At 43.4% G+C, this 15,571-nt stretch overlaps 1 protein-coding gene across 1 annotated transcript in view; it reads left to right on the plus strand.

Moving 5' to 3' along the window:
* Window positions 1–15,571, plus strand: part of ARHGEF33 (Rho guanine nucleotide exchange factor 33) — a 148,735-nt gene that overhangs the window by 112,653 nt on the left and 20,511 nt on the right. The window contains exon 14 of the mRNA XM_040429584.1: window positions 14,745–15,498. Coding sequence (XP_040285518.1) covers window positions 14,745–15,498 — 754 coding nt within the window. The remainder of the gene's footprint in view (window positions 1–14,744; window positions 15,499–15,571) is intronic.

Raw genomic sequence — 15,571 nt, forward strand, 5'->3', positions numbered from 1 at the left:
GGAGCGGGGGAGCGGTATACTTACAGTCCGTGCGGCTCCCCGGGCGCTCCAGAATGACGTCAGAGCGCCCCATGCGCATGGATGACGTGATCCATGTGATCACATGATCCATGAGCTTGGGGCGCCCTGACGTCACTCTGGAGCGCCCGGGGAGCCGCACGGACGGTAAGTACACTGCTCCCCGCTCCCCACTACACTTTACCATGGCTGCCAGGACTTTAGCGTCCCGGCAGCCATGGTAACCACTCTGAAAAAGCTAAATGTCGGATGCGGCAATGCGCCGAAACGACGTTTAGCTTAAGGCCGGATCCGGATCAATGCCTTTCAATGGGCATTAATTCCGGATCCGGCCTTGCGGCAAGTGTTCCGGATTTTTGGCCGGAGCAAAAAGCGCAGCATGCTGCGGTATTTTCTCCGGCCAAAAAACATTCCGTTCCGGAACTGAAGACATCCTGATGCATCCTGAACGGATTTCTCTCCATTCAGAATGCATTAGGATAATCCTGATCAGGATTCTTCCGGCATAGAGCCCCGACGACGGAACTCTATGCCGGAACACAACAACGCAGGTGTGAAAGAGCCCTTAGTCAGTGTGCAATTTAATGTAGAAATACACCCATCATTTTCTGGGGTTTGAAAAACACACTTTTCTTTTTCAAAAAACAGTATTTTTATTTTCCAGATCTGCAAGTGTTAAATTCAAGTTTAAGATATACAGCTTTCATATTCTAGTATCAGATAATTAGAAAAGGCTCCACCAGCAAACTACTGGAGCTCAGCCTTTCAGTTACCAGCTGAAAAGAAGGAATAAGTCAATAATAATGTAGGCTGGCTCACAGTATTTTTGCATAAAATTTATTAATATACTAAATCAAAACAAACTGACTTGGTGTCAGTATCAGCATACATACATAAAACAAATGTGTAAATAGGTATATAAGTGCGGAGCTCACGCACAAACCTAAATAACCGGAGTACTCCTAGGAATAAGACCTAATGGCTAGAGTTAGGCTGCAAGGGGTATTCTATTGAACCGCTCAAATGTCCATGATTATAAATGCCAATTTGCCAAATAGTTGGAACCAAAGGTTCAAGATTGTCCTTGTTGTAGTTTCCCACAAGGGGGACTCTGTGTTTAAATGTCGTCTGACAGATAGTAACCACGCTTTCTCCAATCTGCAGGGCTCCACTTACTTGTTCCTTGCGGAGCAAACCATCAGACCCGCTCGCTCAGCGTCCCACGTGTCCAGCCAGGTAGTCGATCGCTGGTTTGTGACGCAGGCGCCTGAACCGTCAGGCCAACGGAAGCTGGTACAGCTGAGCTGAGCCGGTAATTGCCTGAACTTGTCAGACCAGGGAGAGTGAACGCAGCAGGGTTTACCTTGTGGCAGTGTCAGATGTAGCAACACAGTTTCAGTCCACTTAGTAGATTCTTGGTGAACAAAATCTTTGCAGCGGTATATAGTTGAAGAAAAATCCTCTTGCGTTTTTGGAAAAAAACCGCACCGGTAGCCTGGTCTTAATACACACTAGACGCGTTTCGGAAACAAGTTCCGTCCTCAGTAGATAATTGTATAATGCTGGATACAGACACAAGTTGTTGCTTTATATACCCTTTTTGGGTTTATTATAAAATATGGGTCGGATTGCGGACTGGGCTAGCTGCACAGCCGTAATCTTCACCTTTAATGGTATAATCAATTGCTGACCACAAACATATCACAATGTGTGTCTTACTTATTATATTATATTTATACATGTGTAAATTACATGTTAGAAATAAAAATAAAACAATTGAAGTATAACAAATGCTGAAATGACTGGATTTTAGCATAGAAAGGTTTGATAGAAAATATGGGTCGGATTTTAGACTGGGCCGATCACACAGTCTCAACCTTTACCCTATAATACATAGATAGTCAGTATACTCCAGTACATTGCTGCATACGTTTTACAATGTTACACTATAAAGTTACACATTTAAGATAAGTGCTCACATTATAAAATACAATTAAAATAAAAATAAATAAAATTAAGAATAAAAATCTAAATAGAAGTACAATAAAAATTAATATAATAATATATTACATGCTGGGATGTGGCGTTGGGGGGAGAAGGGAAGGGATGCAGGAGGGGTCAATGCGCTGAAAAACAGCCCGGCTTTGACTCCCCGTGTAAACCAACCCATCTCACCTATAGGAACCCAAAAATTTCAATCTCTGAGTTGAGACCTTGAGGCATCAAGGACCCAAACTCGAATATTTTCTTGGACTCCTGTCTAGACATTTTAGCCACAAAATCACCTCCTCTCCAGCCTTGCTTGACCGATTGGATAGCCATATAGCTCATATTACTTGGATCACCTGCATGATATAATTTTAAATGTTTGGATAGAGGATGCGTTTCAGATTGTTTCTTGATATTATTAATGTGTTCAGATATTCTGGTCTTGAATACCCTTTTTGTACGGCCGATGTACTGCTTTGGGCATGGGCACTGAACAATATAAGTCACTGCCCTACTATTGCATGACAAGATTTCTTTGATTTCCCATTTGAAATTATTGGACGTTGATATTATCTGTCTGATGTTTCTATCAAAGTGTGTCTGTCTACAGTTTTGACAGCTCTAACACCTGTAGAAACCTTTTAAATTGGCCCATGGGGTTATCAATGTTTTAGTTTGATGTTTTCTTATAGTGGGAGCCACTTGTAGTCCCAAATCTGGAGCCCGAGTATAGACTATTGGAGGATGTGCCGGGAGTATAGGACCCAATAATTTATCATCCTTCAATAAGTGCCAGTGGTTGTGAACAATACTACTCACCATCTTATAATCCTTATTATATGGTAAGATTATTTTAGCTGTAATATCTGATTCTTGTATGGTGGTAGGTACTTCTTTAGGTTTGAAGAATAGGGCTCTATCAAGTTGTCTTACCCTTTGTATTGAGTTCTCCAATAACTTGTTAGGGTACTCTTTTAGTAGGAACTGTGTTTTCATGTTCAGTGCCTCTGCCTCAAACTGCCCATCAGCCGTGCAATTTCTTCTTAAGCGCCTAAATTGGCTATAGGGGACATTTAAGAGCCATCTCGGGAGATGACAACTTGTATTCAGGATGAAGCTGTTTTTGGCCACATCTTTTTGATAAGTGCTACAGGCAAATGTTTCCTCTTTCTTTTCAATATGCAGATCCAAAAAGTTTACTGTGTGTGGATCAATATTGGCTGTAAATTTCAAGTTTTGCTCATTAGTATTGATGTTACTTATAAACTCTAACAGTGATGAATGGGATCCCTTCCAGACTAGCAGAATGTCATCTATATAGCACCGCCATAGGACCAGGTCCGCTCCAAGCTTAGGGGTGATGGTATCTTGTTCCCAAGCTGCCATGAATAAGTTGGCATAGCTCGGAGCGAACCTGGTACCCATGGCGGTGCCAGTAGTCTGTAAATAGTAGTTGGACCCAAATTGAAAATAATTGTGATTCAGCACAAAATTGATCCCATCCAGTATAAACTGAAGTTGCTTGATCGCCAGATTCCCTTTTTGTGATAGGATTTTAGACACTGCCTGTATGCCCTGATTGTGATTGATGCTTGTATACAAAGAGCTTACGTCCAATGTAGCAAGCATCCAATCTGGGTGACAGTACATATCTTCCAACATTTTCACTACTGTAGAGGTATCCCCAAGATACGAAGGAGTGTCTCTGACATAGGGTTGCAGAAACCTATCTAGATATTGAGATAGGTTTGATGTTAAAGATCCTATGCCAGAGACAATTGGCCTTCCAGGAGGGTTGACCGGATCGTTATGTATCTTGGGGATACAGTAGAAAATGGGTAATCTTTTTTGTGTGCCCAGGATGAAATTACATTCCGTATCATTTAAAATTCCTGTTTCTTTTGCTTTATTGCACAACAATGATAATTGTTTGCAATGTAAATTTAAGGGATCCTCATGTAGTTGAGTGTAAGTTGTAATATCAGACAACTGGCTCAGACACTCTTTATTATATTTTTCAGTGTCCAGGATCACAATCGCCCCTCCCTTATCAGCTGGGCGTATTGTGATCTCAAGATCTTTCTGCAATTGTTTAATTGCCTGTATTTCTTGTTGGGAAAGATTTATATTTCCCTTTTGTTTTGGATTAAGTTTTCTTATGTCTGCCTCAACAGCTCCTCTAAATGTAACCAATTCCTTACTTAATTCTTGTTTGGGGTACATCTTAGATTTAAGTTTTACATCAACATGCTGATATTTAGTTGACACTATTTCAGGTTGGTATATACTGTTTTTCATGAAGTACTTTTTACAGCATAATTTTTTAATATATTTCTCAATTGCAATGTATGAATCAAATTTATTGAGTTTAGCACTCGGGGCAAATTTTAACCCTTTTGCCAGTAATGATTTTTGTGAAGGGGTTAGTTCCCTTGTGCTCAAGTTAATTACATTGTCTCCTGTGATTTCACTATCTTTTGTTGTGGACCCTCGTTTAGTTCTGCTTCTTTGTGTTCTCTTTTGCGTGTAATTGTGTTCAGTTGTGTAAAAGGATTGTGTATCTGTACTTGTGCTGTAAATATTTTGGGCCGCATATTCGGTGTTGGGTCTATCTTCTGTGTTACTAATATCGGTTCTTTGAGTGACTCTAGTGGTGGATATACTTCCTTGGATAGGGAAAATGACCAAGGAATTTTCGGCTGAGGTGTCTGTTTCTCTACAGAATTTTTGTGATGTTGTGATTGTGAATAAGCCCCTTTCTGTTGCTGTTTTAGATGTTGATAATTTTGATAATTGTTTTTCAGCGCATTGACCCCTCCTGCATCCCTTCCCTTCTCCCCCCAACGCCACATCCCAGCATGTAATATATTATTATATTAATTTTTATTGTACTTCTATTTATATTTTTATTCTTAATTTTATTTATTTTTATCTTAATTGTATTTTATAATGTGAGCACTTATCTTAAATGTGTAACCTTATAGTGTAACATTGTAAAACGTATGCAGCAATGTATTGGAGTATACTGACTATCTATGTATTATAAGGTAAAGGTTGAGACTGTGTGATCGGCCCAGTCTAAAATCCGACCCATATTTTCTATCAAACCTTTCTATGCTAAAATCTAGTCATTTCAGCATTTGTTATACTTCAATTGTTTTATTTTTATTTCTAACATGTAATTTACACATGTATAAATATAATTTAATAAGTAAGACACACATTGTGATATGTTTGTGGTCAGCAATTGATTATACCATTAAAGGTGAAGATTACGGCTGTGCAGCTAGCCCAGTCCGCAATCCGACCCATATTTTATAATAAACCCAAAAAGGGTATATAAAGCAACAACTTGTGTCTGTATCCAGCATTATACAATTATCTACTGAGGAAGGAACTTGTTTCCGAAACGCGTCTAGTGTGTATTGAGACCAGGCTACTGGTGCGGTTTTTTCCAAAAACGCAAGAGGATTTTTCTTCAACTATATACCGCTGCAAAGATTTTGTTCACCAAGAATCTACTAAGTGGACTGAAACTGTGTTGCTATATCTGACACTGCCACAAACACAAGGTAAACCCTGCTACGTTCACTCTCCCTGGTCTGACAAGTTCAGGCAATTACCGGCTCAGCTCAGCTGTACCAGCTTCCGTTGGCCTGACGGTTCAGGCGCCTGCGTCACAAACCAGCGATCGACTACCTGGCTGGACACGTGGGACGCTGAGCGAGCTGGTCTGATGGTTTGCTCCGCAAGGAACAAGTAAGTGGAGCCCTGCAGATCGGAGAAAGCGTGGTTACTATCTGTCAGACGACATTTAAACACAGAGTCCCCCTTGTGGGAAACTACAACAAGGACAATCTTGAACCTTTGGTTCCAACTATTTGGCAAATTGGCATTTATAATCATGGACATTTGAGCGGTTCAATAGAATACCCCTTGCAGCCTAACTCTAGCCATTAGGTCTTATTCCTAGGAGTACTCCGGTTATTTAGGTTTGTGCGTGAGCTCCGCACTTATATACCTATTTACACATTTGTTTTATGTATGTATGCTGATACTGACACCAAGTCAGTTTGTTTTGATTTAGTGTATTAATACATTTTATGCAAAAATACTGTGAGCCAGCCTACATTATTATTGAGCTTTCATATTCTGTTAGCAAAAAAAGACTTTTTTGTCAATCTACAACATCTGTATTAGTCAGTGTGCAATTTAAGGTAGAAATACACCTATCATTTTCTGGGGTTTGAAAAACACACTTTTCTTTTTCTTCAAAAAACTGTATTTTCCAGATCTGCAAGTGTTCAATTCAAGTTTAATATATACAGCTTTCATATTCTGTTAGCAAAAAAAGACTTTTTTGGCAATCTACAACATCTGTATTAGTCAGTGTGCAATTTAAGGTAGAAATACACCCATCATCTTCTGGGGTTTGAAAAACACACTTTTTTTTTCTTTAAATAAACTGTATTTTCCAGATCTGCAAGTGTTCAATTCAAGTTTAATATATACAGCTTTCATATTCTGTTAGCAAAAAAAGACTTTTTTGGCAATCTACAACATCTGTATTAGTCAGTGTGCAATTTAAGGTAGAACTACACCCATCATTTTCTGGGGTTTGAAAAACACACACTTTTGACAAAAAACACTATTTTCAGGCCTTGCAGCATCAGCACGTGTGAAATTACAGGCTTATATACTGCTGTCAAATTCAGTTTTTAAACAAACACTTATTTGGGGACAAAAAATGTAGTTGGCAGCCTTTGATGCATCTGTATTAGTCAGTGTGCAATTTAAGGTAGAAATACACCCATCATTTTCTGGGGTTTGAAAAACACACTTTTTTTTTCTTTCAAAAAACTGTATTTTTCAGATCTGCAAGTGTCAAATTCAAGTTTAATATATACAGCTTTCATATTCTGTTAGCAAAAAAAGACTTTTTTTTGGCAATCTACAACATCTGTATTAGTCAGTGTGCAATTTAAGGTAGAAATACACCCATCATTTTCTGGGGTTTGAAAAACACACACTTTTGACAAAAAACACTATTTTCAGGCCTTGCAGCATCAGCACATGTGAAATTACAGGCTTATATACTGCTGTCAAATTCAGTTTTTAAACAAACACTCATTTGGGGACAAAAAAATTTGTTGGCGGCCTTTGATGCAGATGCCATTGTGAGATACACCCTTAATACATTTGGGTTACATTCAGAGATTTTAAATACTGCCATTTGGTGCACCAATATTGAATTCAGGCCTACACTGGTTCAGGCCCTGTGAGATACCCCCTCTACATACAGGGGTTTGAATTAGGCATTTGAAATACAGCCATTTGAAATACAGCCTTTTTGTGCAAAGATATATTTACTTCAGGCCTACACTGGTTCAGGGCGTGTGTGATCCCCCCTATACATACAGGGGTTTGAATTAGGCATTTGAAATACAGCCATTTGAAATACAGCCTTTTTGTGCAAAGATATATTTACTGCAGGCCTACAGAGGTTCAGGCCCTCTGAGATACTACCTCTACATACAGGGGTTTGAATTAGGCATTTAAAATACAGCCATTTTGGGCAAAAAAATCTTTTATTGAGGCCTAGTCTGGTTCAGGCCGTGTGAGATACACCCTTTACATACTGTCGTTCTATTCTACTATTAATTAAACACCCATTTAGGGCAAGATCCTAAATTTAAAAAATATGAGGAGAGCGTCAAATAAGGGACGTGGCCCAGGTCGTGGTGCTGCTGGTGCAGGGAGAGGATGTCAGGGATTTCAAGTCTCCCGGAGGTTCAGGGAGTCTCCCGCTATTAGATAGCGGCTCCCTGACACCCGCATGTGAAACAATATATCCCGGAAAGGTTTACTGATAGCAGAGCAGAGAGATAAGAGAAGTGACAGGACACAGAGTTTAGATTACAGGTTGAATTAACCCTTTAGGGTCAAATTGGCTTCTCAAGGAGATATATATGTTAAAGGCATCCCTTCTTCTGTCTCATTCAGTAGCTATAGAACTATTGAGAGAGATGTATTTTTTTTAAATACATTTACACATTTAACCCTCCATTTTAATTATATTATTTACCCCAGTGTTAAATTCACCTCCCCCTGGATGCTTGTTTTTTCCCTACAGTGGGGTAGATAATTACACACAGGGTTTTAAAGAATAAACTTCCTGACTCAGACCAAGAGCCGACTCAGCGAGTCAGCAAGAGAATCGAAGCATCCGCGCATGCGCATTGCGCAACCTAAGCTTCGGTTCACTTGCTTCTTGTCAGCTCAGCGAATGAACCGAAGATTCGATTCATGAATCGGTTCATTTGAATGAACTGATTCAAATGAACTGATTCATGTGAAAGATCCGAACTTCCCATCTCTAGTTTACTCGCAGTAAACCTTTCTGGCAACCTGTAGCAGTGTCCCCTTCTCGGCGCGTGCGCACAGTGCAAGAAGAAGCCGATGCCAGCAGTCCGCAATGGCGCATCAGGCTGAGCCTGTGCGCACGCGCGGATTCTCAAAGCGGGGAGAGGCGGCACTGAGGAGTAGAAGGCGGCGCTGGGCACGAACGGCGATGCGTGCAGCCGGGCACCATGCATCCACAGACCTCCCCTGCTTGGGCACCTTAATTCAATGATTGACAGGTTAGTAAAACCTGTTTTTCCGCAGAATAAAGCCACAAATAGCTTTTATAAGGCCACCTTAGAAATCCGAATGCTACCCTGGACATGAGCATATGTTTAGCTCAAAGGGCTTATAGGTGGTGACAGAATCCCTTTAATCATATACATAAATATGATAATTTGGGGCAGGGTAATGAGCCCAGTCCTCCACACCATAGAGCAAAGTGTGCAGATACTGCATATGTTTGGAAAATGTAATAAAAAGTTCGTGAAAGAAAAAAAATGAAAACCTCCCTGAAATGAGACGTGCACCTCCCTGAAATAAGTTTTTGCAGGTTGGGATGTCTGGGATGTGGTCGATCTGTGCCAGCTACACGCACAAGTGAAACCCCTTCCTCAGGTGCGAGTAGGCGACAAAACCTGCAGCGGTATTTGGTCGGGCCTAATGCTGCTCTACGAATGATGAGGCCTGAACAAGTACAGGCGATAGTAGATTGGGTTGCTGACAGTGGATCCAGTTCCTTCACATTGTCTCCCACCCAGTTTCATGCTGAAAGACCACAGTTGGCACCTGCAGCCTATGTCTATCAGTCTTTCACCTCACCCCCTTGCAAATCAGCCAAGCAGTCTGAGCCCCAAGTCATGCAGCAGTCTCTTCTGCTTTTTAATGACTCTGTTAGCAGGGTTTCCCAGGGCCATCCACCTAGCCCTGCCCCAGAAGTGGAAGAGATTGAGTGCACCGATGCCCAACCACTTATTTTTCAAGATGAGTACATGGGAGGACCATTGCAGCATGTCTTGGATGATGACGAAACACAGGTGTCAACTGCTGGGGCTTTCGAAAGTGTGCAGACCGACAAGGAATTCAGGGGTGAAGACTGGGTGGAAGATGATGTGGAGGACAATGAGGTCCTCGAACCCACATGGAATCAAGGTCATGCGAGTGACCGATGTAGTTCGGAGGAAGAGGCGGTGGTCGTACAGAGCCACCAGCACAGCAGAAGAAGGAGCAGGGTGCAAAAGCGGAGCGGCCGTCCTCCAGACAGTCCGCCTCCTACTGCCCACTGCAGCAAGGGACCGAGCACACCAAAGCCAGCTCCAAGGAGTTCCCTGGCGTGGCAGTTCTTCAGACAATGTGCTGACGACAAGACACGAGTGGTTTGCACGCTGTGCAATCAGAGCCTGAAGTGAGGCATAAACGTTCTCAACCTGAGCACAACCTGCATGACCAGGCATTTAAGTGCAAAGCACGAGATGCAGTGGAGTAGACACCTCAAAAACCAAGAAAGGTCTCTGGCTCCTCCTGCTTCCTCTTCTGCTGCAGTCGCGGCCTCTTCATCCACCTCTGGAGTGACAGTGCCACCTGGCACCCTGCAAACAGAGGATCTGCCAGCAACACCAACACCTGGGTCACCAAGCATCTCCACAATGTCCCACGGAAGCGTTCAGCTCTCCATATCCCAAACGCTGGAGAGGAAGAGGAAGTACCCCCCTACCCACCCGCGATCCCTAGCCCTGAATGCCAGCATTTCTAAATTACTTGCCTTTGAAATGCTGTCATTCCGTCTGGTGGAGACAGATAGTTTTAAAGGCCTTATGGCGGTGGCTGTCCCACAGTACGTCGTGCCCAGCCGCCACTACTTTTTAAGGTGAGCCATCCCTTCCCTTCACAACCAAGTAGGGGACAAAATCAGGTGTGCACTGCGCAACGCCATCTGTGGCAAGTTACACCTGACTACAGATACGTGGATCAGTAAGCACGGTCAGGGCCGTTATATCTCCATAACAGCACACTGGGTAAATACAGTGGCGGCTGGGCCTGAGGCGGATAGCAGTTTGGTGCATGTCCTTCCACCACCGAGGATTGCAGGGCGCTTCAGTTTGCTTCCTGTTGCTTCCTCCTCCTACTCTGCTTCCTCATCATCTACCAGCTCCTCATCCGGTCAGCGTAACACCTTCACCACCAACTTCAGCACAGCCAGGGGTAACGACAGGAGGCAGTTTTAAAACTTATCTGTTTGGGGGACAAACCCCACACCGCGCAGGAGCTGTGGGCGGGCCTTGAACAAGAGACCGATGAGTGGTTTGTGCCAGTCAGCCTCAAGCCTGGCCTGGTGGTGTGCGATAATGGGCGAAATCTCGCAGCAGCTCTGGGACTAACCGGTTTGACGCACATCCCTTGCCTGGCGCATGTGCTGAATTTGGTGGTGCAGAGATTCCTTAAAAATTACCCCGACATGTCAGAGCTGCTGCATAAAGTGCGGGCCGTCTGTGCACGCTTTCGGCGTTCTCACCCTGCTGCTGCTCGCCTGTCAGCGCTGCAGCGTAACTTCAACCTTCCCGCTCACCGCCTCATAAGCGACGTTCCCACAAGGTCGAACTTCACCTTGCACATGCTGGCCAGACTGTGCGAGCAGCAGCAGGCGATAGTGGAGTTTCAGCTGCAGCACGCACGGGTGAGTCGCTCGGCGGAACAGCACCACTTTACCACCAATGACTGGGCCTCCATGCAAGACCTATGTTCCTTGTTGCGCTGTTTCGAGTACTCCACCAACATGGCCAGTGACGATAACACCGTTCTCAGTGTTACTATCCCACTTCTATGCCTCATGGCGCTCAAAAAACGCTCATGGCGATGATGGAAGAGGATGTGGCACAGGAGGAGGAGGAAGAGGGATCATTTTGTAGGGTTTCCGGCCAGTCACTCCCAAGTGGCTCAGAGGGTGGGTTCCTGCACCCAAAAACCCAAGGTACACAATTGTCCAGCCAGGACACAGTTCTGGAGGATGAGGAGGTGGAGGATGAGGAGGAGGAGATGCAGGAGAAGGAACCATGTTCACAGCAGGGTGGCACCCAGACCAGCTCATGGCCATCACTGGTGCGTGGATGGGGGGATACAGAGGACACAGACGATACACTTCCCACAGAGGACAGCTTTTCGTTGCCTCTGGGCAGCCTGGCACACATGAGCGATTACATGCTGCAGTGTCTCCGCAACGACCGCCGAGTTGCCCACATTCTAACTTGTGCTGATTACTGGGTGGCCACGCTGCTGGATCCCCATTACAAGGACAACGTACCGTCCTTAATTCCGTCACTGGAGCTTGATTGTAAGATGCGCGAGTACAAGCGCGGGGGCACAGTGGAAGCAAAAGGCGAAGGAGGAGGACAAGGAAGAGGTCGCCAACGCAGCTGGGGCACCACCAGCACCTCAGAAGGCGGCGTTAGCATGGCCGAAATGTGGAAAAACTTTGTCAGCATGCCACAACAACCAGCACCACCAGCTGATATGGAACGTCTTAGCAGGAGGCAGCATTTCACCAACATGGTGGAGCAGTATGTGTGCACAAGCCTACACGTACTGAAAGACGGGTCTGCCCCCTTCAACTTCTGGGTCTCCAAATTGGGCACATGGCCTGAGCTTGCCCTTTACGCCTTGGAGGTGCTGGCCTGCCCTGCAGCCAGTGTATTATCTGAACGTGTGTTTAGCACGGCAGGGGGCATCATCACAGACAAGCGCAGCCGCCTGTCCACAGCCAACGTGGACAAGCTCACGTTCATTAAAATGAACCAGGCTTGGATCCCACAAGACTTGTCTGTACCTTGTGCAGAATAGACATTTATACCACCATCAAACATACATTCTTGTACTCAAGTCAAGTGCAATGATTCTTTGTTTTCTTTTTTTTTTTATTTGTCCCAATATTTTGGGGGCTACCTACCCAAATAAAAAAAAAAAAAAAAAAAAAAAAAAACATTGTTGGCTACCTCCTCCTCCTCCATTACTGCCTCCACCTACAACACCACATTCACCACCTCCTCAACCTCCGACTCCATATCCACCTCCTTCTCTGAGTTGCAGGTTAATAATTTGTAATTTTTAGTTATTTTATTTTATTTTAAGTTATTTCCCTATCCACATTTGTTTGCAGAGCAGTTGCCATGCTCTTAAGCACATTTTACTGCCTTTTACATCCCTCTAGCCTTTTCAAGGACTATTTTAGAGCCATTTTAATGCCAATTTTAGTGTCCTAAATTGAAAAAATTCTTATTTTCAATTGTCGGGTGACATTTTACAATTTTTGGCGTATACAAACCCCTGCCGTGCCTGGGTGACAGGGGCCTAAATCTCTCAAAATCCTCAGTTCTATTGCTGGGTGACATGAACCACCTTTTGCCGTGAATGAACCCCTGCTGTGCCTGGGTGACATGGGCCTCGTTCTCTCAAAATCCTCTGTTCTATTGCTGGGTGACAAGAACCCACTTTTGCCGTGAATGAACCCCTGCTGTGCCTGGGTGACAGGGGCCTAAATCTCTCAAAATACTATGTTCTATTGCTGGGTGACATGAACCCCCTTTTGCCATGAATGAACCCCTGCTGTGCCTGGGTGACAGGGGCCTAAATCTCTCAAAATACTCTGTTCTATTGCTGGGTGACATGAACCCCCTTTTGCCGTGAATGAACCCCTGCTCTGCATTGCTGACAGGGAACTAAATTTAGTGAAAACATCTGTTAATGATCGGAAGATGCGCGACTACAAGCGCACGCTGATGATGGCATTCCCAACTGACAGCGGGGGCACAGTGGAAGCACAAGGCGAAGGCAGAGGAGAAGGAAGAGGTCGCCAACGCAGCAGGGGCAACACCAGCACCTGAGAAGGCAGGGTTAGCATGGCCAAAATGTGGAAAAGCTTTGTCAGCCTTGGAGGTGCTGACCTGCCCTGTAGCCAGTGTATAGTGTGAACGTGTGTTTAGCATGGCAGAGAGCATTATCACAGGCCGCAGCCAATGTGGACAAGCTTACATTTATTAAAATGAACCAGGCATGGATCCCACAGGACTTGTCCGTACCTTGTGCAGAATAGACATTTATACCAGCCTCAACCATCCATTCTTGTACTCAAGTGCACTTATTCTTTGTTTTATTTTGTTATATGTCCCAATATTTTGGGGGATACCCCAATTCAAAAATAAAAAATAACACAAATCAGTGTTGGCTACCTATTCCTCCTTCACCGCCGCTTCCACCTACACTGCCACATCCCCCCATCCACCGCCTCCTCAACCTTCTACTCCTAGATCCAGATTGTTATTTTTAATTTTTCTATATTTTATGTTATTTTAAGTCATTTCCCCTTTGTTTGCAGAACAGTTGCCATGCTCTTAAGCACATTTTGATGCCTTTTGCAGTCCTCTAGCCCTTTCCAGGACTATTTTAAAGCCATTTTAGTGCACAAAAGTTCGGGTCCCCATTGACTTCAATAGGGTTCGGGGTCAAGTTCGGGTCAAGTACAGGTCCCGAACCGGAACTTTTTTTTCAAGTTCGGCCGAACTTGTCGAACCCGAACATCCAGGTGTCCGCTCAACTCTACTCAAGATACAATGGCCTCAAGATACAATATTTTCAACATACAATGGTCTTTTCTGACCCATCATAAGTTGAAACTAGAATCAACATACAATGCCTCAGACTCAGATCTAACCAATCAAGGCCACTTCTCTGGTAAAATAGCTGTATTAGCTGCTAGTAATCAGCTATTACTGACTGTTATATGTAAAGACTTGCTTTATCTGTCTTAGTTATCTGCTTATTTTTCTTAAATCTTCATTTTCTCTTATCTTGGATGACATTTTGGGGCTTTGGAACCGATTACTCAATTTACAATGGTTTCAACATACAATGGTCGCCCTGGAACCAATTAATATTATAATTTGAGGGACCACTGTATATCAATATCAATCAGTTTCTCCTACTCTATAACTTTCGGCCAGCAGATTGCACCAGATTTTGTGGTAATAGGTTCTCTTTAAGTGGATTACTATCAGTTCAACATGCCAAACACTCTTTTTTGTGATTTCATAAGACTAGACTTTTGCTGATCATAAAACAATGGCGATTACAGTGACAATGACACATATTTGTTGCTGATTTTGCTGCAGATCCACTGCAAAAGCCATGGTCAATTTTTCTGCTGCAAATTATATCCTATGTAGATGTACCCTAATATTTGTATAAGTTATAGCAACATACACATTTTCTCATGTACATGTAACCAAAACCATATATGTACGGTAGTTCTCAAATCAAAATAGTCACTTGTGTCTATATTTTTTAAGGCATCTTCTTCCTCATATGAAAAAGAGCAGACAGACTCCAGTGGAAACCATCCAGCCATTAAAGGCATCAGACTGGGAAGCTGAAGGAAAGAAGCATGAAAAATCAGAGAACATGACAGCGCCAATGTCATTCATTGGGAATGATCAAGAAGCCAATTCCCTACCTTTACAGTCTATTCCAGAAATGGAATATGAAACTAATGCTGTGGACGCAATGCTTGATGTTGAAAGGTCCACAAGAACCTCATCCAATATTTTACCGGATGGTAACTTTGCCCGAAACTATGAAGAATTTGAATATGGTGGTGAAATAATAGGAATTTCTACTCCATATGAAGAGGAAACCTTTCCAAACAGAACTCTTTATGAGTCATGTTCTGCAGGCTCCTCAGAATCCAGCCTTGATATTTGCTTTTTAAGACCAATAAATTTCACACTTGAGTCCAACAGAACAGACCGTTGCCATCAACCCTTGGCCAGAAGTTGCATGTCACCGGTGAGCAACAGCAGCTACAGAAATGAAGGTATACATGCAAAAAACAAACCATTGAGCCGATCTCTCAAGGAGTTCCCTCGCAGTCAAGAGACAGTGACTACCAGGTTGTACAGCACCAGAAGCACCCATGCCAATAGGATGCAGTTAAATCAGGACAGAAGCACCCAATCTCATGGTCTATCAACTTCAGTCCGCAGCTCTCACAGGCCCTTCTACATTCCACAGAGACCACATGTGGATAGTAGATCCTTACTAGAGGTGAGCAATTTTGGGTAATTAGAAAATGACATCTGTATTTTTTCTTGGGCTGTTTATGGCATTTCAAGTAGGT

The sequence above is a fragment of the Bufo bufo genome, chromosome 4 (genome assembly GCF_905171765.1).
Source record: "Bufo bufo chromosome 4, aBufBuf1.1, whole genome shotgun sequence".
Taxonomy (NCBI): domain Eukaryota; kingdom Metazoa; phylum Chordata; class Amphibia; order Anura; family Bufonidae; genus Bufo; species Bufo bufo.